The 27,563-nt window shown below is 38.4% G+C and overlaps 1 protein-coding gene across 1 annotated transcript in view; it reads right to left on the reverse strand.

Annotated features, from left to right (window-relative positions):
- The window catches only part of COL6A6 (collagen type VI alpha 6 chain), a 128,995-nt gene that overhangs the window by 52,695 nt on the left and 48,737 nt on the right, over nucleotides 1–27,563 (reverse strand). The window contains exons 9-21 of the mRNA XM_023505163.2: nucleotides 26,245–26,588; nucleotides 25,446–25,524; nucleotides 21,403–21,557; nucleotides 18,856–18,948; nucleotides 17,664–17,717; nucleotides 15,750–15,821; nucleotides 15,624–15,650; nucleotides 15,166–15,210; nucleotides 15,016–15,069; nucleotides 14,184–14,246; nucleotides 8,706–8,771; nucleotides 7,473–7,526; nucleotides 2,616–2,651 (exon numbers count right to left, since the gene is read on the reverse strand). Of these exons, the coding sequence (XP_023360931.1) occupies nucleotides 2,616–2,651; nucleotides 7,473–7,526; nucleotides 8,706–8,771; nucleotides 14,184–14,246; nucleotides 15,016–15,069; nucleotides 15,166–15,210; nucleotides 15,624–15,650; nucleotides 15,750–15,821; nucleotides 17,664–17,717; nucleotides 18,856–18,948; nucleotides 21,403–21,557; nucleotides 25,446–25,524; nucleotides 26,245–26,588 (1,142 nt within the window). The remainder of the gene's footprint in view (nucleotides 1–2,615; nucleotides 2,652–7,472; nucleotides 7,527–8,705; nucleotides 8,772–14,183; nucleotides 14,247–15,015; nucleotides 15,070–15,165; nucleotides 15,211–15,623; nucleotides 15,651–15,749; nucleotides 15,822–17,663; nucleotides 17,718–18,855; nucleotides 18,949–21,402; nucleotides 21,558–25,445; nucleotides 25,525–26,244; nucleotides 26,589–27,563) is intronic.

Raw genomic sequence — 27,563 nt, forward strand, 5'->3', positions numbered from 1 at the left:
TTTTTTTATATCAGTGCCCTCCCTCCCTCCTTCTCTTCCTTCAATCCAAGACTGAAAATCATCATCCCTAACATGTCATATCTAATTTCTCCAAGTATTTCAATATATTTTAAAGAAGTGATACTTCTCATTCCTTATGGAAATAACTGAATGTCATGGAATTAAACTAATTTGGAAAATGGAAAAATATTTAACACTAATAAAACTTTTGACACAAAAGATCTCAGATTTATTTTGCATGGTCCATCATTTGCACACCTGCAGAGAATTTCAGAGGCGCTGGTGAGTGGGGCTGCGTGTTAGAAGAACAGCTTGTGGGCCTCTCTGGATGCTCCTTTAGCCTCCAACATTAGGCAAGCCCATATCCTGAATCCCATCACAAGCAACTAATTTCCTCACATCTTGACTGCTTTGAGTTTCTACTTTCAGTCTCTCTCCCTGATTGATTTCAATCTCCTAAGTTGTTCACCCTGACCCAGGCCCCTTCATTTCTATTGCAAATATCCCTCCCATCTCTATAGGAACTTCATCCTAAACACTTTCCCTTAATGGATGCTTGGATAACACACAAACCAACTCTTATCCTGAATAGATTTCTAGGTCTAATGATGTAGGAAGATTACTTGCTGCTTATCTGGCCGCCAATTCTGAGCTGCTCCATGCCAATGTAAACACAGCTCAGCTCACACCAGGCTGCAACATAAAATGTTTTTTATCAGCCTTTAATTTTGGACTAAGATAAATCCCATCATGAAAGCTATACAGTCTGTAATTCACAGAGAGATGCAATGTGAATCATTGCCATGTACAGAGATAACATAATTCGGGCCACAGTTTACATGAATGTGTAAATGGCAGCTATGAAATTTACAATAGAATTTTATCCCATTCTTTTTAAAAATCTTGTTTGGTTTCATATTTGCGAAAATTTATTAAGGGCTTTGAAATAAATAGAAATAAAAAACACATTTGAATAAGCTGGCTCAGACTTCAAACTGAAATCAGATGAGACTCAACTTTAACTAAAGATTCCTAATTTGCCTAGTTTTCCTAGTTCAAAAAAGTTTGTGATTTTTTTGTGTTTCAGGAAATTTAGCCTGACCTTCCTTTAAAATCTCATTTTCCAAGATTCTATTTTGCTGTCAAGATATTTTAGTATCTCAATATCATATTTGAACATGAGAACTAGACATTTCTTAGTCATCATATTATGCTGACAAGAGTTCTACATTGTGTTTCTACACTGGGCAGCAATAAGGTACATCATATTGCTAAATGGCTATGATGAAAGAGACTCCCAAGCCTCCCTTCTATTCCCCCAAAGACTCTTCATGTGGGTTCCCACAACTCCTCTTCAGTAACTTCCCATTGCTACCTTTGATGGCATCAGAAGGTATATGCAGAGAGTAGGAGTAGGAAGGGACAGAAAGACCAAGTATCTCTCTCTGTTCTCTAAGAATCTGGAGAACTTGGATTTTTTTCTCCCCCATCTGTCCCTGGGTCAACCTCCCTGAATTCTGACTCAGTTATCACTTGGCTAACATTTCTAATACAATACTGAATAGTAATGGTGATAATGGTCAGCATTGTTTCACCCTTGATATTATTGGGGATGGTTCAGTTTGTCCCTATCGTATATGATGCTTGCTGATGGTTTTAAATAGATGCTCCTGATCATTTTAAGGAAAACTCCACTTATTTCTACACTCTCTAGTATTTTTAATAGGGATGAGTTTGGATTTTGTCAAATGCTTTTTCTGCAGCTATTGAGATAATCATATTATTTTTGTTAGTTTGATTATTGATATAGTCAATTTGCTAATAGTTTTCCTAATATTGAACCAGCCTCAGTTATCACCTGGACATGTCCCCAGAAACAAATCTACTTAGCCTTCCCTTCAGTTCTAGACAGATAGATTTCCTGTGGGCGGCATTTTCTGGTTCCCAATCTTCACCTGGACTCTGTATGCTGCTTCATCCTGTGTACAGCCATTTTTTCTAGGGGCTGATTTTCTGAGTTTGTTAGATCATTGGACTCAGGAGCTATAAAAACCTGGGTGCAAATCCTGATTTATAAATTCATTAGCCACGTAACCCTATAAGTCTCAGCCTCTTTGAGTCTCAATTTCCTCTACTGTAAAATGAAAAAGGAAAAAAAGTATTTTTCAAGTGTCTACTATGTGCCAGCCATGTGGTGCTAAGTACAAATGTTAAAGTGCTTTTATTTGATCCTCACCTGGAGGTGCAATTATTATGTTCATGTTGCAGGGAAGGAAACTGAGGCAGGCAGATATGTCATGGGACATAATTGACCTGCCCAGGGTCACACAATCATGAGTGTCTATCAATGTATTTAAACTACAGTCTCTGGGCTCAAGTCGCTCAGTTACCTGACAACCTCTAAAGTTCCTTCCAAAGATTCTATGATCTCTCTATGTGTCCCTGTTTCTAAAAACACTCATTACCTCTTAGATTACCCAACAGGAGATGTAAGGAAGTTTTTCTCCATGTTCACATACTCTTTTCATCATGAGTTGGCTCATCCATACATATTTTACTGTTTGAACAATGAGGCAAAGTCTATGCTGTGGAAAGGTGAGAAAGGATGACGTTACCTGTGGGCCTCTTGGTCCTCGTCGGCCATGTATTGGCTAAAATGGGGAAAAACAAAGCAGAAATAGCCCCCAAAAGGGTACTGTAAATAAAAATATACCTAGAACAAAATGTGTACATATACATCATACAGACATGTGTGTACAACCATAAATATGCATACACAGCCATATACACATGTGTACACTCCACAAATATACATCCTAAAACAAGTGATTGTTCATACACAATGCAGAAGTGTGTGATTCATATTCTCATGTGTACATAAATATACATGCTGTACACATTTACACACACACACACACATATATATATATATACACACACACACACACACACACACACACACACACATACACACGGAGTTTCTAATCTGGACCAATTGGACCAGTTTGTTCTTCATAAAGTAACCAACCAGCCCCTTCTGGGGACTCATCCCATTGATGGCACTTCATGTGGACCTGAGTGACTCAGCCCACCGCTATCTAGAACTTTGAAGATCCAGAGATCCACCAGACTCAGTCTACCCTACAGCTGAAATCACAAGGATACCCAACTCTACTCAGCTTCCATATTTCTTGCAGTGAATTTAATACAGCCACAGGTGTTCTGGGGGATGTTTCCAGATAGAACCTAATTCTTCAGGTTCTAGCATGGGCCCATGTCACAGAATCCTGGGATCATTGACCTAGAGCTTAAAAGAACTGCCTAATTTTACAGTTGAGATAAATGACACAAGGAGGCATTAAATGACTGATCTAACTTCATATAGGCATTGGAGCAGGGCTCTGATCTAGGTTCTCTATCTCCCATCCTACAATTAGCAGTATTACTGACCAACTTTTCCAAAATTAGGCCATGGAGCGTTTTTGTGCTAAAATAATATTGGGAAAACATGGAAATGCTGGTTTCAGGAGTATATGAGTATGAATGGTCCTTGGGTAAAAGAGTTTGGGGACAATTTTTTAAAAATGAAATGAAGGAAATTTAACTTTTTCACATTTTAAAATGTCACACAAAATGAATATTTGTTGATAGGTATACAATTTCCTATTTGATGTTTAAGAGAGGAAAAGTATCTATAGCACTAAAATATTGAGAACATTTCTCCTTCTCCCTTTATGAGGGCCACCATCTATAATTTTTACAATTCTTTTAGAAATCCATTTTAGCCAGTAGTTCCCCCCCGCGCCACACACAGACTCCACTTTTACTGGAGCTGTTCATGACTTGCAAAATTGAATGAGGCAGATTTCATCTCTTTTTATTTCATCAGGCTAACGACCAAATAAACTCAATTATCAATGCCGTCTCCAAAAGGCAGCAAGCCAGAGAGAAATAGATGATCAGCCAGGGGCTTGGAGAATCATGCACAGCAGATAATCAGTCCCTGAATAACTGAGCTTTGGCTATGTCGGCTCGCTGTAGATTGGCAGGTGGGAGGTGGTAGTGATTGGGGTGGGAGGAAGGTGGCCAAACTTCTTCCATTTTATCCAAAGCAATATAACTTGCTTCACTGGAAAAACAAAACAAATCAACACAATTCTGAGACAGGAGCCAAGGAAGACAACCAGAGGACTTAAAACTGCTGTCCAGCCATATAGATTTTCCCCCTCTAAGGGACTTGAAAGAGTTTGCTACCGATACCCTCGTTCTGGCTTTCGACTAACGTTAAGGTTCTTAGTGGAACTAACTTTAATGGCTAATGTTTCTAGAAAACTTTACATATGCAAATCTCATCTGAATCTCTCTAACACACAATGCAACAAGAAAAGCATCTCGGACACTGGGTTCTGCTGGTCTTAATTCAACTAACCAGGTTCAAAAAAAGAAAGGCAGGAACCGAAATGATGTGTCACATCTGCATAGCACCAGCCATGCAAAGTGGGTAGCCACCTCCATGGTCTGATAGAAGGATTTCTGGGGGGACTCTTAGGTCCCCAATGTCTTCCCTTCCTGAATTATAGTAATTGAAATGTGGCCATTGGAAATTCATACCTTGAAAGTCTTTTATTATTCAAGAGTCTCTAATTAAAATATAAATATCCCCGAGATGTAGGATACCTTCAGTTTAAATTACAACTGACAGCAGGGCTCAGAGGGAAAGGGTCGTGTACAGGTGATTTAAGAGACAGGTAGAAAAGGAGGAAGCATCAGGAAGAGGAAGAAAGAAGACAGATGTGGACCCCAGATATGACTCCAACACATCTCTAAGATCCTGGATCAGTCTCAATGAATTTCAGCCTGCTCAGTCTAGGACAAATCCTACTTTCCTTAACTGATCTTATGCACAATTTTACTAGATCCTTATAGACCTTTAATAGTTCTTAATAAAAAATTTTCAGTAAATTCCAGTGAGTCTCTATCACCTCTAGGATCAAAGGCAAAATAGTCTGTTTGGCATTTAAAGCCCTTCATTACTACCTCCCTCCTCCTTTCTCACATCCTACTCCTTGACATGAAATCTTTGGCTGTTACAAGGACAAGACCCTCCATTTCTAGGTCAGGGCATTTTCTCTGTTTAACCCCCATGCCTGGAATGCTTTCCTTTCTCATTTTGATCTACTGCCTTCCCAGATTTCCTTCAAATTTCAACTAAAATCTGATCTTCTACAGAAGGCCTTCACCAACCCCTCTGTACTTTAGTGCTTTCTCTCCCTTAATTATCCTGTATAGCTTATTTGTACATGTTTGATTGCTTGTTGTATTCCCCCTTAGGCTGTGAACTGATTTCAGGGCAGGGACCGTTTTATGAATTTTTTTTTTTGTTTCCCCAGCACTTAGCACAGCATCGGGCACTAATTGGTGCTTAATAAATATTTAGTGACCATTCTTGACAGAACTAAGACTCCGAGTCTCCCAGCCCTAGACTTGGTTCAAGATCAGACCAGAAAAGGAACCGAACGGGTAGTCCTCGCTTCCTACCAAGGAGAAAAGTATAAGAGATTAAGTGCCTGAGAATATGGAAGGGAAACCTGAAAAGAATACTTCAGTTTTTTGCTGCCAAGTGACTCAGATCTTTAGGATTCATACTGTTCTACTAGCATCCAAGTATGACTGCATTAAGTCCTGGAACATCTGCAGCGATTTGGGACTCCAGATCATGAGAAAAAGCAATCATTCCTTCAGATAGAAAATGTCAGCTCTAATCACACTCCGTCTAAGGAGCAAACCCATTCATATTCCTGCTTTGTTCTGCTCAGCCTAGCTGGATGAAAAGGTCAGTGCATGATGAACGGGCCTTTCCACCCTAGTTAGAAGTAAAACCTGCCCTTTGACAACACATCACAGATGCCCTTCAGCATCTGCTGTGGAGTTCAGCACTGCCTCTTTGCTGGAGAGTTTCTTTCACGTTAGTCCCCCATTCATCCCAGGCACTGCTGCGTGATAATCAGGGCCTGTCCCCTTTCCAGCCCTCCAATGCCTTCCTGCTGGAGGCAACTCAGCAAAAGTATCATTTCCATTGGCCCTTGCCACTTGTATCCGTGTTGTTCTCCAGCAACTTGGGGGATTCCAGACCCCATCTTTCTCCATAAATAGCCAACACAATGGAGTCCCTTGTTAGAATCCTGACTCAGTCTTGCACTTGAATATTAAATATAACATGAAAATGACATTGGAACTGCCAGCTATGACGCCTAAAGAAGGCCTAGGAGAAGCAGTCGACAATGATGCTCCTTGAGGGAGCTATTACTTCTACAAGACAGTCTTTCCCTTTCCCATAAGCCATGTGATATTCCTTATGGACAATATTCTTTAAGATGAAAATGTTTTCCAGGGGTATGTAAGAGAGTCCCACCCTTTACAATGTGAGATGATTAGCTAACACACAATTTTATCCATAGCTGTATTAAAGTAGCATTAATGAGATGTATTTTTCCAGAGGCCAATAAATTTTGAACATTTCAGACTTTTTCCTCTCTCTCTCCCCTCTTTGAATCCCTTTTCTTTGCCATGCAGAGAGGACTGAATTCTCAGAGTATATGAGGATGTTTTTCTCTTGAGATCATGAGATCAGTCTCATTATTATTATCTAACTGAGGAAGGAATCATAAACTGAGACCAATGGACTCAAACAAATAAAAATCAGGCCCAATTTTCTAATATTTACTTAGGAAGGGGGCTCTGGAAATAAACTAAAGAGTGCTAGAAAATACATTAACAAGAGAAAGAATGAATCTAATTTAGGATCTGTTATAAAATGTAAGAATTCACAGGTGCCTCATTAATCATGTTTTCTATTACAAAATCTCTTCCCTTGGCCCTTTTGCAGTCTTTGTATTTTACCAGTCAAGGGCAGGCTTTATTTCAATTTACCCCATGTATTAAGGCTTGAACATTAATGAAGAACAAGAAAACAAAACAAATTTGGCAGACATCTACATCTGGAGATGTTCCGAGGGATACGGAGCGGCACAGGACAGAGAATGCTGGATTTGGGATCACCCACTCTGCTACATGTTACCTGTGTGTTGGACAGAACACTTATCTTCTCTGAGCCTTAGTTTCCTCATCTGTAAAATGGGGGTATGGGACAAAATGACATTTGCTTCCTTTCTGGTTCTGAACCTGTCACTCAGCTTGAGTCCAAGTCCTATCTCGGGGAGTCTATCTAAAAGTCTAGATGGCTTCCTACTCTACCCTGCTGAGAAGAGTTCATCTCCCGAGATTCACTGAAGATGCCCAATGTCACCAGGTCAGGAGGATTCTCCTGAAGCTCTAGTGCTACTGTCAAAACTGCCACCACCAATTCAGGCTGGTCAAGCCAGCAAGTCATCATGGAAGCACCCAAGTCCCTGCCCTGCCGTCACCCCCAAGGCCAGCAGGAAGTTGGGGCCTGGGTCTAGGTGGATTCTTACTGTGTCTCCTCGGGAGCCCGGAGATCCTGGTGTCCCTGGCTGTCCACGCCTTCCCTGCCAAAGAAACGAGCAGTTTCATTTTAGGACAAGTGAAAACATTTTTTATACCTCTCCCTCTTTGAATGAATTTGTAGAAAACCCAAGAAGCCACTGGAGTCAAATGTGAGTAACAGAGAGAAATTCTCCCCTTTTGTATCACATGCCAATGACCATTAATCATATCTTTCTTTCAGGAAATGAGGAACAGAGACTATATATATATATATATATATATATATATATATATATATATATACACACACCTATACATACACACACACACACTAATGAGATGACTCCATCTGTTCTCATCTCTCTGGCATATATCACATAATATTTAAAATTAAATCTATCCATTAAGTTCTTACTAGCATTTTATTGCCATTTATTGGTAATGAAATATGTTGTATGTTGCTCATTAATATGATCATTTTTTTTTTGGCTTCCTCTACGTGGGTTATACATCGGTCATCCAGGATTCAGTCTTTTGGCTAAGTCACTCTGGTGACTGATATGCTGCTGATTAATATCTCAAAATAGGATCCTTCAAAATCCAAAAGGAGAGAGGCAAAGTAGCTTATCTGTCTATTTTGCCATTCACAACTCTAGGAAGAATTATGAAAATAAGTCTTCAATAAAGAGAAATGATGGGTAGAAACCAGTCCATTAAAAAAATCCTTAAGCAAGGATGGAATTCTTAAACTCAAAAACCTGGTGGGAATCTGTCACTTAAGTTTGTCAGAGAGATTTATCTTGAGCATCTGAAGAGTCAACATTACCCAATTCATACTATTCATATAATATCATCACAACAAGAACATTTTGTTCTTTTATAAAGTGCTTCCCCAATGTGTTGGGAGCCAAGAGATCTCTCCTGCTGGCGTCAGTTCTATCAATTATTCCTGAAGAGAGATTCCCATTCAACAGACAAATATACCAAAGTGAAGGTTCAGGAAGACATTTACTCCCAAAGGAGAAATCAAAAATGGACATCTGAACTTCTGGATGCCACCAGGTCAATTGAAACAGTGACTTTCCATCTATTCCATAGTTAGATTTTTTTATATTAAACAAATCAGCCTCTGAAAATAATATCCTTTGACTCAAGTTTTATGTTCCATCCCCTTGTGCTTAGAATTCACCATTGCCTTGCAGCCATTTTACTAAAACAGCATCAAATTCCCACATAGTTACTTGTCTTCCCCTTTCTCCTTTTGGGCCCGTGAGTCCATTTCTGTTATTGTCTGATCCAGGGTTGCCCTAGGAAAAAATAATAATAAAAGACAAAATTGTCAGCAGTTTTTGCTAAGAGAAAAAGCAATTTTTACATCATGTCTCCTCGGGTATTTCACAAGACATCAGGCCAAAAGAAAGGAAGAAGTTGGCTGTAGAAATCCCACTCATTTAAGAGCACAAGTACAGTAAAATAAATAAGTTGTTGGAACATTCTCCCTTGCCCATGGGGAGCTAGTCCCCTGGACTTTTATAGTTATTTGGTGCCCTTTATGGAGAAATTAAATCTCAAGAACCAGATTCCTGATGTTGATCATAATAACAGCATTATTCTTGAGGGACTGACTGTCCAAAGATGAAGCTAAGGAGGCCCCTGATCTTCTGCTGCTACTTATGGCTTCCTCCCAAGTTACACAATACTCTGTCTGATATCTAGAGAAGGAACAAGAAGGTGTTCTTTCTTGCCTAAGTGGGACAGGAAGGAAGGCCCTTGCTGGCTCTTGGAGGGCGTCCTGTTAGGAAAACCCTATCCCAGGTTCAGGAAGTCCGAATCCCAGACATGTTCATACACTGTTCCCCTCTCTTTCCAACCTCTTGCTGCCAAATCATCCTTGCCAAATTTCTCTTTTGTTTTAAGGGATGCTGAAGAAGTAACCAAAAGAAATAAGAATTTTTTTAAAAGAAATCAACTCTTCAGCACTGATACACTTCCCTCCCCCCCCCAGAGACTAACCAAAATCTCTATATTTTTCCACATCTGCTGGTAACAGCTACTTCTCATCAACTCTCTTAACAGAACACGGGGCTAAGAAAGCCATGTGGATGTGACACTAAAACACCCAACTAGCTGAACTGGTTCCATTGAAGCAGCTATCATTTCCTTGGAAAAATAAAGTCAAACCATTTGTTTGGCTCAATTGTCCAGTTGGGGAAATTTGGTGGCCAATTTGACCCATCTGGTAAACCCAAGTAAACACCACATCAGTCACTTAGCAAATATTTGCTGAGCACATACTGGGATATAATTACTCTTTTAAAATAACAGATGTCATTTTAAAATACTGGGTAAAAAAAATCAGTCAATATTTAAAAATATGTACTTTAAATGTATAGAGGAGTACACTATTGAAAGAAATTCTGAAGTGAATCATTTAGTAAATCCAATAATTAACTTCAAATTTGTTTTTATTTTCCCAAGCTTGAACTTTGGCATATTAAGTTTTCTTAAAATAGCTTAACTTCTATTTTGAGAGAGAAGGATAAGGAGGAACAAGACTAGAGATTTCATTTCATTTTCCAGTAAGGAAATTCCCTCTACTAATGCAAACTGGTACCTGCTCTGCCATTCAACAGTCTAAAAGAGATTCCTGGTGGGTACTAAGAAGAATCACAGGAATCACAATATTTGTCAGGGGTGTGACCCTGGATCTTCCTAACTCTGCAGCCTTTTTCTGTTCCATTATACCAGAGGTTCTCAAAGTATGTCCAAGGATTCCTAGGAGTCTCAGATCCTTCCAAAGATTTATGATGTCAAAATTATTTTCATAATGATATAAGGATGTTTTAATTTCGAATAGGATAAATTTCAATAGGCAGCAGCTCACATAAACAAACACTTGTGTGTGAAAGATCCTAAATAATTTTTAAGAATCTTAAAGGATCCCCAGGCCAAAAAGTGTGAGAACCAGTACTCTATGCCATGAAGAACTAAATGTATGTGTATGTGTGTTTGTATGTGGTGATCAATAAAGGAGATAGAAGATACTTAGGACATTTGGACAGATAAACCCCATGTGACTCAGCCCTAAGCTGTGAGTTTATAAAACCAGCAACTGCAAGCAGACAGGTATTCTGCTAGTTACAGAGGCAGCAGAATTCTGTCTACATAGGGAACAGGCACATGAATTCTCTCCTTCCTCTTCCATTTGTGTAAATAAGGAGACCATTAGCGATACATGACCATGGACAGCACCAGTCCCTTTAGTACATATGTGTGTTAAGTCTCCTTCCTTACTCCCTCACCCACCCTCCCAAAAGAGTGTTTCAATTCTGGCCAAGCGCTGCCTAGCTTTGTGTGTGATTCTTGGAGGTTGCCATTTCAAGGGAAGAATGCAGTAGCAGAATTGAAGGATTTCATGGTAGAGCCTGGGAAGAAAACATGGGTTCACGGACACTGGGGCTGGAAGAGATCTTAGAGATCCTCAGTTTTCAGATGCCCCACATTACACAGATAGTAATTGGACCCAGATCCTCTGACTTTGTGGACAATTCTCACCTAACAATAGCAAACTGCCTCCAATGAGGCACAGGAAAAAGGCGGAAACGGCCCTATTTCATGTAAGGGCTGCCTTGGTGGATTTAAAGAAAGAACTCTGGATTTGACTTTCTACCCTCTGTGTATATGGAGAACCATTTAAAATAACCTCACAAGTAAGTTTGAGTCCCTGTTTAGGAGGATGGTCATAGCTGTGACTGGGGCATGATCACTTGCAATCCTGCAGTGAAAAGGGAGAGGGTTAGTGCCTTGCCAACAGGAATATTAGTTAAAATTAGTTAAAATATAAATATATTTTAAATAAAACACAAATAAATAAATAAAATAAGATAAAATAAGGCAGCAGAGAGTGAGGTGGGATCTGATCCCTCCGTAGCCTATCTCAGTTCTCTACCAAATCAACATTTTCCCCATTGGTCAGTCAATGAGTATTTATTAAAGAGTACACTGTGCTAGGTGCAGAGAATACAAAGAAGGGCAAACACAGTCTCTGACCCCAAAAGGTTTACATTCACACTGGGAGATGACATATGAACGACTAGATACATTGCACTGAAGGCCACAAAAAGTCAGATGAGATTGGACGACCCAATAACTCAACAACTCTGAAAAAGGAAGATGCAGACTCTGGGGGCTGGGAAAGGCTTCCAACAGCAGGTAGGATTTAAACTAAGTCTTGAAGAATAGCAAGAGGAAGGAATGAAGAAGCAGGGGGAGAGCAAGACCTTCTCAGATGTGGGTGATCATAATAATTTTTAATCACAACATGGTGTGCTGAGTTTTGTAAGATGCTTTACAAATACCTTATTTAATGATGGACATAGAGTGTTGTATATGAACGGCCAGCCATGGCCAGACCATAAAGTAACAGGAAGAGAATAAAATATAAGAGGCGTGGACAAGGAAGAAGGGTCCGGGCTGGGAAGGACCTAGACCACCAAACAGAGAGCTTGACCCGATCCTGGAAGTAACCAGCAGCCATGGGAATAGATGAAGTAGGGGAATGATGTCAGTCCATGCTTTACAAAAATGGCAGCTGAGCAGAGAACAGGTGGAATAGGGAGAGACTTGAAGCTGTGTCTGGGGGGGGGGTGTCTCTGACTCTTCTGAACAACTTCCCTTTCTCCCAGAGCTCTGAGGGAGCACCAGGAGGAGGGCTGTGGGGAAGGGTGGAGAGGGCGCCTGGCCCAGGCACAAAAATCACAGCCATATCTCTGAATCTGTTCAAGAAGGATATACTTCATTGGGCCATGCAATGTTTTGTTTTGACACACCAGCCAAGAGGAACATTACACAAGATTTCCCAGTCACTGTGGTGTTTGTGCATCCGAGAAGCTGAGCCGACGTACGGGAGAGCACGGCATTCCGCCAAAGAGGGATGTTTTCCAGAAATGGGTGGATGGCACATGTTATGGATCATGCATTCACACGCCGGCACTGATCCCTGCTCTCCCATCTTTCCTTGGGACAGAAACCTACAAGCCACACACAAGGACAGGCAGCAGTCCCAGGGCTGGGACAGATTTCTGGGTGGGATGCCAGAGACACACATGTCAAAGGAAGGGCTCAGATAAATGGAACACTCCAGAGAGCCGGCTTTCCAGGTGCCAGCTGGGACATTTGGGGAATTATTCAGGGACACTCAGAGTATTCAGGTGGTGCACCTTTCAGAGGAATTTAAAATTCCACAACTGTTAGATTGGACATAATCACAACTGAGCTACCCTGATGGCATCTAGAAACAATCAAGATAAATGCTCGTTTTCTGGAGGTGGAAGCCTCTTAAACTGATCTATTTTTTTTTTTTTTTTTTTTTTTTTTTTTTTTTTTTTTACACAGGAGCCAGATTCTTCTAGGGCATAAAGTATTTCCCGTTTCTAAGTTAGACACCTTAGGGAGCTTCCAAAAGAAAAAATGTAAGAACTAATAATAGGATTAAAAGGAAATGAATTCTATTGAAATGCAAGTTTTTTAAATAAATAAAAAAAAAAAACAAGTTCACATATCCCAGGTTAAGAATCAAGTGCTTAATAATAAGTGCTTTAAAATTTTATTCAGTCAATAAGCATTTATTAAGTACCTACTCTGTGCCAAGTACCGTGCCAGTATAAGATACACAGAGGCAGAAATCACACTCAGTATCCTAGTGTTATAGCATCAGTTCCTTCTCTTTGTGAGGCTGAAATCACACTCAGTATCCTAGTGTTATAGCATCAGTTCCTTCTCTTTGTGAGGCTGAAATCACACTCAGTATCCTAGTGTTATAGCATCAGTTCCTTCTCTTTGTGAGGCTGAAGCCTGGTGTTTTAAGCTATTTACAATCTGGCCCCCACTTAACTTTCTGGTCTTATTTCACCTTCCTTTCCTCCCCCATACATGCCATTTTATTTACATTTTCAAGGCTAGAAAGCGTTTCCAAATCACCCTGCCTCACAGCATCTCTAGCTTCTTCTAAAATGGGCCCAGGAGCTGCCTCTTCCATGAAGTCCGCTCTGAGTCCCTCCAGTTATTAATTCTCCTTCTTGAAATTGTTTTGTATTTACTTGATAATTTAAACATTCTGTCTTAGCCTGTCCTTCCCTCAACCTTCCTAGAAGCGAGCTCTTCAAAGGCAGGGATTGTCTTTTGGCTCCTTAGTGCTTATTATGGCATCTGATATTAGTAGGCAGGCAGCAAATTTTTATTAAGTTTCCTGGCATTGTGTGCTAGATACTACTGGGGATACAAAGAAAGGCAAAATTTACATTAGATTACAATCTAATGAAACAGAAAGACACCTACCCAATTAGTAAAGGTAAGTGGTAATGGTCAGCATGGACAGCATGCTTCTTCCTGGCCCCAAGAACCCGGTATTCATTTGTATATATTATGTACATATATATCACATAGCTATAAGTAAATGTATTATGTGCATAAATGTATGTATATGTATATATATATACACATTATACATACGCATACATATGTGTGTGAATATATGTGCATATATGTATATATGTGTGTGTTCATGCATACACAACCATAATATCTCCCCTTGAAGGCAAGGCCTTCATTTCTGTATTTTTATCTCCAGCACTTAGCAAAATGTGTAGCAAACAGTTGGTGCTTAATGAATGCCCGTTTTATGCTTGACTTAATAGAATAAAGAAAAAAAAAAAACTTACAGGATCTCCTCGCACTCCCCTTTGGCCACTGTCACCTGGGGGTCCTTTCTTCCCAGGGTTGCCCTAAAAAGAATGGGGTTCTATATTATAATATAGACAGAATTTTTCCTCTAAGATATTAAAATATAAGTCAAAACATTTTCATAATTTTTTTTCTATTCAGGTAAATCGGTTTTTAAAGAGAATATAAAAATTTAAAAAAACAAAAAATCCAAGAACTTCTGTCTTCCATGCACTCTCTTCCTACCCAGTGACTCCTTTCTCAGACGAAGGACAGGGAGAGAGCAGAAGTTGCTGAAGGAATGGGCAGAAAAGTCAAACACAAATTGCTTTCAGGAGGGGGTCTCAAACTAATTTACGCTAAGGTGTAAAGGTCAGACAAAATACAAATTTAATGCCCTCCTCCTCCCAGAGGTCACAGCATCACAGGAACAGAGGTTCTGAAGGGGGACTCAGAGGCCATTTGACCAACTCTTGAAATTTATACATGAGGAAATCAAGCCCCAGAGACATTGAATTAAGTGCACCAGGAGTCAGTGTCAGAGGCAGAAATGAATACACTATTTTTGGCTCCAAATGCTGCACTTGTTTCAAAAGGCATCGCATGGCACAGGACAAGTCTCTCTAATGACAGAATTTCAGTTTTCTCAGCAGGCACTGAAGATTGGTTTTTTAGAAGATGGAGGAACTCTTCCTTCAGAAAGTCACTGCCAAAATATTGGTTTTTTTAAAACTGGCTTTGCACCTATTTCCAGTGAAAACTTCTTAAAAAAAATCTTATTTTCTCCTTTTGAGTTTAAACCCTCCAAGAACAAGCCTCCTAAAATATCACCTGGGAACCTTCATCTCCTTTTTCTCCTTTTGTTCCTGGAAGGCCGCCTTCACCCTAAAAAAGAAAAAAGAAAGAGGCAAAAAGTCTCCTTTTCCTCAGCAAGAGGTCTCTTAAGTGTCAAGTTTCTATGAGAGGAGATGACGGGTTTACCTGTTCTCCATTGATCCCATTAATCCCGAGTTCCCCAATTTCTCCCTGAAAATTCAGTTATAAGTGTTAAAAAGCCACCTACACCAAAGTAAAATGAAGCCAGACATTAACCAGAACAATACATAATTCAGTATTCAAGGGGAGGGGTTTGAATAAACACATGTGATAAATACATACATATATACTCTTTCCATAAAGGTTTATACAGGCTGTTATTAAGCTTGATCTCAATAAAAAATTTTAAAAAGAGCAAACAACTGAAATGTTTGATGGAGAAAATAAAATTACTTGTTATCAAATAGAAGACCAAATGTAACACAATGTATTTTTAGGTAGAAGGTCATCAGACAATCTATTTATAAATCCAATGTATGAGCCTGCTAACCAGTACAGGATGGGTCATTTTAAATCATTCTCTGCCTCCTTCTGCATTTTAATAATGAAACTTGATACTGTACCTCCTCTCCACTGAGTCCCCTGTTTCCCTGAAAAGAATGAAAAAAAGAAAAATAAAAAGATTAAATTAGGGGAAATTTTATAAAATTGTATCAAAACATTTCTTAATGGCTTCAAAATATGGTTACCTTGGGCCCTTTGCTCCCATGGCATCCTTTAATGCCTTCCTCTCCCACTGGTCCAGGGGAGCCTCTTTCTCCCTGAGAGAAGAACAGTAATTAACATTGTAATATGGAATTTGGAGGCAGCTAGGAAAACTACCCTTGGATGAACCAGGGCATTGGGGTGGGCTAGAGGATAGAGCTCTGAGACTGGAACCAGGCAGCCTCTTCCTGCCTGCAAGGCACTCTTCCTGAGTGCAAATTTAGCCTCAGACACTTAGTTCTGTGTGACCCTGGGCAAGTTAAGTGACTTAACCTTCTTTTTTCAGTTTCCTCGTCTGTAAAATGAGTTAGAGAAGGAAATTGCAAACCACTTTAGTATCTATGCCCAGAAACTCCCAAGAGGGTCACAAAGTGCTGGAAATGACCGAAAAATGACAGAACAACAAATAAGGAATTCTCTTTGGATGGCTGAAAAATTACTTGCCATAACACTATTCCTCAAAAAATGTTCTTGGGACTCCTGGGATTTCCCAAGACTCCCGTTAAAAACGGGACTCATGAGGTCAAAATTAAATGAATTAATATTTAAATTTAATAGTCCAACAATTCAGTGAACAAAACCCATGTAAATAAAAGATCTCTGTGTAGGAGGGAATCCCTGATGATTTTTAAGAATATAAAAAGATCTGGGACCATAAAGTCTGAGAGCCACAATGCTAGAAGAATAACTCCAACTCTCTTCCAAGATTTATACTCTGGACTCTATAGTTCAGAGGAGGAAAGTGGGAAACTAGAGCTACCATAATAAAAATCTTTCTTTTATAGCCATCTGTCTATCATCCATGTGGGAGATGCTAAAGAATGTTAAATAAAACCTCCTAAAAACTTCTGATCTAAGAAATATATCCAATGAGGGCAAAGATATAAATGTACCCAAATCATGAAAAGAAAATATATTAAATGAGGTAGTATTTATTTCATGCAGAAGCCAAGGAGCTGAAGGCTGCATTGAGGTGGGAGGAAGTGATTTGAAAAGGGAATTGTTGGGATCAGATGCCGAGTTGGGATGAGGTATAATTTACAGGTAAGAAAGTGGGAACTAGAATATGAGTATTCATTTAACCCAATTCCTAATTTTACCAATGAGGAGGCTGAGACGTAAAGAATTTAGGCCAAAGTCATACAGAGGGGGAATTTGAATTCAAGTCTTGTGATTCCTGGAGTCTAGCACACAGTAGACACTTAATAAATGATTACTGATTGAACAACAGAAATTATATTACATGACAGTATTTGGAGGCACTGAAGATAAAAAGAAAGAATATTTGATTCAAAGTATGTGGTTTAGTAGGAAAACTTTAGATTATATGTGGAATCATTAAATACAAGAATGTGGTTGAGTGGACTCATCTGGGAAGAATGGGGTTTGAATGAAGAGGAGAAAGGGAAAGGAAGTTTAGGGGTCCCGCTGCTTAAAGGAAGTGATTGGCCATGGAGAATGTCCAAAACGGTCCAGAGAGCGTGAAGGCTCTGGGATCGTTTCTCATCTCTGGTCCAACAAAATCTTCAGCCATCAAACAGGAGAAGTCACCTCCAATATCTAAGACTCACATTCTCCATTTCTAGATGGAGTGATGACTTTTCCCAGCAGATCCCAAAGGAGAACAAAGGGAAGACTTGAGGATAACATAAAGATATCCAAAAAATCCTTTCCTATTGGACTATTTTCCTTGCATCAAAGAGGAAATTTCTGAGGATGTACATCAGCTCTTGTCGAATCCCATTGTGAGTTTGGGAGCTTTCTTAGGCTGGCAGAAAGCAAAGGGCTTTGTGTATTTCTTCCGTCAGAAGCCACCTTTTGAGCCGGTCCCAGCAACACTACATTTGTCCAGGAGAAATATTTCTAATAGAAGAGAAAGTTAATAAGTGTTAACTTACAGGGACACCTTCTTCTCCCAAGTGGCCTTCACTGCCTTTAAAACCTAGAAGTCCCTGAAAATAAGAAAGAGAAAGGAATATGAGCGTCTCTCAGGTCAAGTCAACGTGGCACTGAACATTTATTAACTACCTGTTGTGTGCCAGGCATAGTGTTAAATGCTTTGCAAATAAAAAAATAAAATTTCTTAAGGAAAGTTCCTCAATCTTACTGAATTTAATTTCCTACAGAATAGCAAAGACTTGGAAAAAATGTCAATTTGTTGCATAACTCCTCTATAATTCACTTTTTCACACATAGGTTATATCAATACATATCAAATGAATGGGACTCTAGTATCACTCTTTTCTTCCACACAACTCTGGACTTTCAAATATGACACACAATTGGGGAAACATTTCTGTTTTCTAGGTAGGGAAATAAAGTTCTTTTATCATTCTCCAAAAATGTTTTGCACCATGTTATACTGAGTGTAAGCAGATCATATAAATTTTTGCTTTCTTTTGAAATTGTTTCTGCTTTTCTGAGCTCTGGGAAGAAAGTTCTGCTGGATGAAAACTTGCTGCAGGGACACACCCATGTTGATCTGGGAGTTACAAAATAGTGGCAGCTGTACAACTTTGCAAATAGATACATCCATACTTAAACACAAAAAAAATCATCATGAACCATATCCATAAGTTCAGCTGTCCCATGGGTATATGTTATGCTTGGCTATTTTACAGACGGGGGGGTGGCTACGTGGCAGAGCAGATAGAGTGCTGAGCCTGGAGTCGGGATACTCATCTTCCCGGGCCTCAGACGCTGAATGGCTGTGTGACGCTGGCCAGTCAGTTAACTCTGCCTCAGTTTTCTTATCTTCAGGAGAAGGAAATGGCAAATTACTCCAGGATCTCTGCCCAAAATGGGCAATCAACAAAGAATTGGCGATCTATCAGTCTATCTATCCAGATGAATATCTACTTAGATCTATCTATATCATGCACATACATATGTTTCAGGCTATCAAGGCCTTTTTTGTCAAAGAAAATGCACGTGCTTCTAAATTAAAATATTTAACTGGATGTAGAGTAATCAATGGCCAGAGGAATATAAAGTAACCACCCTGTTACTAATAAACTCATAGCTGCCATTTTCCTCTGGAGGATAAATCCAATCTATAAGAAACAGAGTTCACATCTAGACTGGTCTCACCTTCTTCCCTGGTGTGCCTGGTACTCCAACGGCACCATCTCCCCCAGAACACTTGCAAAGCAAACAGCAACATGTCCTTTCAGCAACATTAGCCTGAAGCAAAACAAAAAAAAAATTTGTTGAGAGAGAGAGAGAGAGAGAGAGAGAGAGAGAGAGAGAGAGACACTCCTTGCATTTCAAATTAATCTTATGACATCTTGGTATAAATGACTCACTTTTCTCATATTATCACAGTGACTATTCCAGAAGAAGAAAACATTCATAGGACACAACATGAAATCAAATGGTTCCAGGCTAACATGATTCTCATCTTGGGTCTTTCATCTGACAGATCATAAAGACTTAAAAATGTGTTCTTTCTACCCATTTTAAGGACTGCTGAACTGAGGCAAGGATCATAGAAGAGACCTCAGAGAATCCATCTGGCCAAACGCTCTCATTTTCAGTGTTTGTCCAACTTCACATAGATAGCAAATGGATGGTGACCTATCACACTGCATCTTATTGTATTCATATATAGATTTTTTTAAACCTGTGCAGACTGATGATTTTTATATTACCATCCAAAAAGAGTCTATGACAAATAAAGGCATGCTTTTCCTCCTTCTTCTGCAGTAACTTGACCTTTATAGTAGAATTAGAGGACCCAATATTATTCAATTTAACACTAGAGTGTTAAATTGAATACAGCAGAGGTAAACACCATCACAATATTATGTCTGTTTCAAGAATGGCAGAACTATCCATCAACTAATACACCCAAGCTGGGTTTTTTTCTTTTTCTTTTTTTGGGGGGAAGGGGAAGTGATAATTTGTATAAATATAAAGTGAGCTATTTGTATACATAAATATAATATATTGCATGTGTTATATGTAATAATATGTGACTGATACACAGGTGTGTATGGGGAAAATAAGTATAGCAATCTCAACCTTTATGTCCTAAAGTTCCCAATCACATTCTGTATCCAAAAATTAAATTTGCAGGCAATTGAAATCCTGGGTCATTAATTACTGTGGATTTTTTCAAGTACCTATGGAGTGAAAATTCTTAAACTATTTCTTGCCTTCTCATATTATGAAATTCTTATTCATATTTAGAAATGTTTAAAGAAGGGAAGTTTTTTAAGCAATTAAAGTTTAATCATTAAAATGAAAAAAAAAAAAGGACATAATAAACTAATTGGAGCCTTCACTTTGTAGGTCCTGATTCCAATTTTTCTCTGAGTCAATAGACTTATTTACATGCAAAGACTGTATATGAGAGATGGCCTGGAATAGTGGGAAGAAAGCCAGACTGGGAACTAGAAAGTGTGGGTTCAAATCCAGGCACTTTCATTTGCTATCTGTGTGACCCTGGGGACGGTTTTCCTCATCTATCGAGTGAGGGGGGGCACAGGATAATTTCTAAGTTCCCTTTCTAGCCATGAGCTTATGATCATGTATGCCTGGGCTGATTATCATAAATAAAGTGCTTTCTTTTCATCTGCATTACATTTAAAACTTGGGTTGACTTTTTATTCAAAAGGCATAATTCGTCAGTTCCCTATCTCATTAATGAAGATTTTTCAAAGGCATAGCAAAAACAGAGCCCATTAAAAATTGAATAGTGTCAAAAATAGATACATCCTGAAAATTCTCCACTGAGGGTCTCATTCTTTTTTTCTTCCTTTTCTTTATCTGTCTCTGCTTTGAAGAGAAGATAGCGAAGTAATTTCATTGATTCAGATTTGATTAACTTGGAATTTGGATTTTTTAAAATGAACATGAGACTTGCTAACCAAATTTAGAATATAAAAATCATAATGAGAAAATCCACCCATTTAAGACAACAATTCATTTTAAAATAATTTAGAAATGCTCACTTAAATGAATAATGTATCTGCGATATAGCATTAGCTACCACATCAGAAAGTAATTGCTTTTATTTGCCACTTCCCAAGGCAACATTTGGCTTGGCAAATTAAAATTATAACATGTCCTTAAAAGAAATCAAATCATATATTTTAACCATGTTCTCTAATTGGGACTCCTTATTAATTCAAAGGGACTAGTCTGTTCAAATGAATAAAACTGTATTTCAGGTAAATTTACTTAAATCAAATTTATTAACATATTCAAGGTTTGCCTTGCAAATCTTATTATATTAATGAGTTAGTATTTTAAATTATTATTATAACTACTATTATTACTACTTCAGTCACCTGTGAATTCAGTGATAAAAGTCTGCCCTCAATAACACAGATGATGGCCCCTCTTCTACATTGCAGGGGAGCTCCCAAAGCTGTTATGACTAAATAATCCACCATCTTGTGGCTATCCCAGTGATGAGGTTCTCAGAATTTACCAAAGAGGCCCAAGCTTGAAGCCCTTTCCACTTGGGAGAACCTAAAACTGACTTTCCCTGATATAACCTTCAAAAGTCTAGGGTCAACCTCTTCAACCACAATGAGGAATCAGAGTGGAATTTTTTTAGATAATCATAAAAAATAAATGTGAACAGCAAGATGTAATTTCAAGCCACTAGCCTTTCTTCAAATCACTTACCAGATATTTTGAGAGCCTGCTTCCCAAATCTCTCATGCCGATTGTTAACTGAGTCCTATAATCAAATCCTTTCCCAAATTCAATGTACAGAAGATCAGCTAGGTCATTTGCATCAGTAGCTTCTTCCAGAGCAACGGTTATCAAAGCGTTGAGCCCTATTCAACAGAGTTTACACTTCTTTAAGTGAAGTTGCTTCAGTTAACATGATGCTTTTGCCTATATATTAAAATATTTATTCCAGAGAGAGAGAGTGCTAGTTGTCAGAATTAAGCAAAAATCTCAACTTATTCTCCATGTCAGAATTTTTCTTCCTCTAGTATGGGCTGTAATTGACAAGTACTAATTCTATAATAAGATGATACTTGAATTAAATTTCTGCAAAATCATTAAGTAGGCACCGGTGGAGAGGCTCAACTAAGTTTTCAGGTCCCTAAAGGCCTGAAGGTCAAATTCTGACAGTCAACATGATTTTTAGAGTACCTACTGTGTGCACAGTGCCATAGGTGAACCCACAAATTTAGAAGTCTTTTAATTACCTCCTCTGAGACTTCATAATCTTGTTGGAAAGAGAATGATCTTCCATGAAACTATTAAAAACTATTGTTTTAGAGCATGTGAACAAATTCCAACTAATGCATTATAAGCCAAGTTACACAAGAAGTGCCAAAAGGATGTAGAAGAGCCAGGAAATGTTAATTATAGTGTGATAGATGCTTGGAAGAAATGGATCTTGGGATGGATTTTTAAAGACATGAAGAAGTTGGGAATAACATACAAAGGATGTAGAAGTGGAGGGGGCAAGTTATGACAGACACAGAAAAGCCATGTTGAGAGGTCATAAGTCATCAGGTATGTTGAGGTAAGGCAACTATAGAGAGGTACTATAGGGAAGGAGGTGGGGAGAGAACGCAAGAGAACATTTCCTAAACTTGAGTTTGACAATTCGGAAATAATATGCTCATCTGTTCTATTTTATTAACGAAAGGCTGTTTTTCTAGCCTTGTTTTTCCTTAAAAATTCCAGAGGTTGCAAAAATCATAAAGATTATATGAACACCACAAGTGATGACAGGACAAATAAAACAGTTCTATAAGGCTTTATTAGGAACAGCTTCTTTGAGGGATGGGCGTGTAAGTATGTGAGCATCTTAAGCCAAAGAATGGTGGAGGAAAGGAAAGAACTCCAAAATACTAAAGAGGGACACAGATTTGGAGCATAGGGCAAGAACACAGACTCAAGTTATAAATGTAAAGCAACATGGGTAAATAAATAAATGAATGGATTGGAAAGAATTTATTAAGTAATGTGCCAGGCTTAGTGCTACAGGCTGGGGATACAGATAGAAAATCAAGATAGTCTTTGTTCTCTTAGACAGCAAGATGGTGCAATGGCTGAATGCAAGGCTTAGTGCTGGAAACATCCGAGTTCAAAGCCCAACTCATATTTACTAGATGAGTGACCCTGGGCAATTCACTTAATCTTTCTATTTGTCTCACTGTTCTGAGATGTAAAATAAGGGTAATAATAGCAACCTTTCCAGGGTTGTGAAGATCAAATGAGAAAATAACTGTGAAATCCTTTGCACAGTACATGGAATGTAATAAACACTATATAAATATTAACGATGCTCTCAAGGACTTCATATTCTAAGGGGGAAGAAACCCACATAAATGAATACATCTTCAGGGGAAATAGAAAAGGGGCAGATGGCAAGATTCCCATCGGTCTTTGGGTTGTATGAGTAGTTCAGATGGAAGCGTCTTGAGATCTAGAGGACCAGATAAAATGATATACTATCAAAGCTATAGATATGATCAGGGACCGAATCCTTCAAGCATTTTCTTGTTCCACATTAGCCAGTCTTAAGAGATTACAGCAAGTTATCCCTAGGATAATACACCTTGACCAAGTAGGATTTTATACCAGGAATGTAGACTGATTCAATATTAGGAAAACTATTAGCATAATTGACTATATCAATAACCAAACTAACAGAAATCATATGGTTATCTCAACAGATGCAGAAAAAACACTCGACAAAATTCAAATTAGTCAGTCTTGATTAGATCCCTAAAAACTGTGGAAGGGCAGTCACTGGATAAGAGAGCTGTGATTTATTTTAATTGAGTGAAAATAAAGAAAAGTAGCTGAAGAACATAGGCAGAGCTAGCATGGCAGGGAAAGACCCAGTACCAGCTAATGTTTTAAGTATGGATAGCAAGAAGACGAAGCCAGTGTTATTTTGTCAAAGTATCACTAAGGTTAAAGGAAAAAATGTGTCTCTTAAAGGAAGAAAGAAATTAACACTAAGATTACACTCTATCTTCATGGTTTCCCATATTAATAAACACCCTTGTAGACTCTCCATTCTTCCCTTCTAAAGATTTTTTTTCTTTTTATTTCTGGCAGGAACTATACTAATCAAAATCCAGCTTTGGTAATTGATGGACATTTATTAATTTCCTCAGTGAATGGGAAGGAATTAGTTATGAATCTAATTACACTAGGACTTTCTTGGAAGAAATCCACCTTCTGCTATCTATCAAAAATCTCCATCTAGAAGGAAACCAAGTCATCTGTTGCTATTTTAAAGTCCTTTGCATATTGTGACCAAATATCCTACTCTCAAGTTTCTACAATCCAGAAAGGGACACTTTTAAATGTCACTAAGGTCTCAAGAAAGAGAAATAACTAAATAAAAAATCAACTTTGTTTTAGAAAGAGCATAGGTATTGGATCTATTATTTCACCAGTACAGGAATTCTCTGGCAAAGAAACTGCTTCTAGCCATATGGGTTGGTATCTATCTTCACCATACAGTCTTAGTCATATCACTTATTTTTTAGTATTTCAGGCAATTTTCTAAGATCACAGTGCTAGTATTTGTCAGACAACCTATATGTCTTCCCAGCTCTGAGGCTCCTGTGTTTTTCTCTCTCTCTGTCTCCCCCTCCCACCTTCTCTCTCCCTTTTTCTTTCTTCCCCCACTCTTTCCCTCCCATTTCTCTCTCTCCTCTCTCCCTTCCCCCTTTCCTTTTTCTTCCTTTCCTCCCTTTCCTTTCTTTTCCCTTTCCCTTCTCTCTCCCCCTCCTCCCTCTCTTTCCTTTTCTCTCTCTCCCTCACAAAGGAAAAAGTCGAGTCTGTCTCCATCAGCAAAGGTAACTAGAGCCAGAAGATATGGTTACATTTTTATTCTCTTGTTTCATATTTAGGAAAGAAATTTCAGTGACATCAGATCTGCCACTGGCTGCCAAAGTCAATTGCTTATTGCCAACTCTAAAACAATTGATTCATGTATGATTTATAAGTGTGGAAAGAATAGAGAGCCAATATTTACATTCATCTGATAATACTTGCAACCTTACAGATCGTAAGAATGCCAAAATAATGTATGAAAATTAACTGAACTGGTAGAGGATTGGTTTCTGTTATCACCCCTTCTAATAAAACATGGGAGAATCATTCTCTGTGTTTCTCAGAAATAAAAACTCCGGATTGACACCTATCAGATTATGGCAAGAAGGATGGGAATGAAAAATTCTAAGAAAAAAAGACTTAGGAAAAAGCCAGATATGAGACCTGAAACAAAGTACAAATCTCTAAACCAGCAGTTCTCACACGTTTTGATTTTAAGACCCTTTATATTCTTAAAAATTATTGAGGACCCCAAAGAGATCTTGTTTCCATGGATTATATCTATTGCTACTTACCATATTAGAAACAAAAAAAAAAATCTTAGTACTATTATGAGAATCATTTTGGTCTCTGGATCCTCTGAATGGATCTCATGGATCCCAAGGAGTTCTCAGACTACATTTTGAGAACCACTGTGCTATATTTTGTCTTGTTTATTATGGTTAGAGTCTCTCAGAGGAAAAAAAGGTGTAAAGTTTTCTAAGTGACCCCCGAGTTTTACTGCACCAAACTATTGCTACAATGGAGAAGTCAATGAAATCAAAGGCTGTTTGTGTGCCCTGAAATGATTTCTACAGACAAAAGTTGCATCTTTGAGTTTCCAGGGGTAATGTCACTCTATATTTTACCTTCTTTTCGAAGTTGATCAGATTTTTGTTCAAGTACTTCAATATCATCATCCAATCCATCTGAAAATAATAGCAGCACCTAGACAAGGAATTAAAAGGAAAAATGAATTTTAAAATGCATAACTGGCACTTTCTATGATAGCCAAGGGTTGGAAATAAAGCAGTTGCCCGTTGACTGGGGAATGACTAAACAAACCGTGATGTGTATGTGTGTGTACACATACATATATATTTATATATAACAGAATATTACTATGTTTTAAGGAGTGATGACTGAGGAATTTGAAGAAGCATGAGAAAATTTACATGAACTAATACAGAGAGAAGTCAGCATGATCAAGAAAGCAATATGAACAATGACTATAAATATAAACAATATAAGTAGAAAGAGCCGCCACCCAAAGAAATTAAAAGTAAATATTGTAAAATTCTACAGAGCAAACATATTTGAAAAGAGATATGAGAAAACAATCCTGCCTCTCCCCTTTGCAGAAGTGGATAGTCTACAAGTGTTGTTCATTGCATACATTTTTGGACTTTAATATACTGATCAGTTATGCCAATTTCTTTTTTTGTCTTTGAAAATACCATTTTTTCCTTTTAACAGAATGGCTCCAAGGGAGAGAGAATAGGTGGGACAATAGATAATTTCTATTGATGTATATTAGTGCTTTTTATATCACTGTAAAAAACACAGTGATATAAAAAACACCAACATACATCAATAGATAATTATGTTTGGTTTTTTTTTTTTTAAGCAAGATTGTGATCACAAACCAACAAATAAGGCAAGACCAACCTTTCCTCGAGTAGTAGATTTATTCTGAAAGGCATCCCAAAGTGAATTCAAGAAAGGTGCATTGAGGCGAGACGGCTCCTTAATGGATACATTCTTCAAGGAGTTCAGGATACTTTCACTGTAAATCTCAAACTTGGGGGAAAATTTATCCATGGCATTTGTCACTTGAAAGGCCACGCTGACCTGAGTCTGAGATCCCACTTCACAGCTCACCCCATTTAGGGAACTGATGTCACGTAACACGTCCTGAAGATAAGTCTTCATCCAAGCCTGACCTTGAAATAAAGGCTGCCCTTTCTGTTGAGATGAGATGTCAAAGCCCACGACGACATCCACAAAACAACCTAACCGCAGAGAAAACAGGTCTCATTAAAATATACAGACAACATCTTGGAATTCCATCCCCATACCTCACCAACATTAGAGGGGCCTTTACAAATAATCGGTGGATTTTTATTTCTACTAGAAATTGGAGAAAGAAGAGAAAATACAGCAATGCAAAAGGAACAAGTTATGAATTTTTATGTTAAAATTTTAACACTACACAATTAACTTTCAATGGTAATAAAATTTGGTATAAAATAGAGATAGCATAATATATTGGATAGAGAGCTGACCTCAAAGTGAGGAAGACCTGGGTTTATTAATATAATTATCATAGTCATAAAGCACTAAGTGCTGACTACATACTCAGCTCTGTGTGTTCAGCATTAGAGTTAGAAAGACAAAAACTACAGTCTTCCTCTTTACTGAGCTCACAATCAAATGAGGGGGAAAATGTGCCACCAATCACGGGCATACAAGATAGATACAGAAGGTACTAGCAGTGGGAAAGACTTCTTGTAGAATGTGAGTTTCGAACTGTCTTGAAGAAAGTCAGGAGATAGACTTGAAGAGGAAGAGTATTCCAGGCATGAAGATCAGTAAATACAAAAGCACATAGGTGGGACATGGACTGCCATGGATAAGGAACCGGAAAAAAAATCTATTTCCACTAGATTAGGTGAAATATAGTGTAAGAATATTGGAAAGGGGACAGATTGTGAAGGGTTCTACTGGCTCACACTGGCTGTGTGATCCTGTAAGAGTCACTAACCTCATACTTAGGCATCCCTCTAAGATCATCAGACACAGAAAAGATTCAGCACCTAACAATGGCGGGAAAGATCTTAAATCAAGCAGCTGCCTAAACCCATGAAAGCCTAACTCCATTCCCTGGCCCTATGAAACCAGGAGAGATTAGTATTGATTGAAGCTTGTAACCTTTTATCGATTATCTGGAGAACATTTCTCCAGGTCATTTAAAAAAATTTACATGT

Source organism: Sarcophilus harrisii, chromosome 5 (assembly GCF_902635505.1).
Source record: "Sarcophilus harrisii chromosome 5, mSarHar1.11, whole genome shotgun sequence".
In the NCBI taxonomy this organism is placed as follows: domain Eukaryota; kingdom Metazoa; phylum Chordata; class Mammalia; order Dasyuromorphia; family Dasyuridae; genus Sarcophilus; species Sarcophilus harrisii.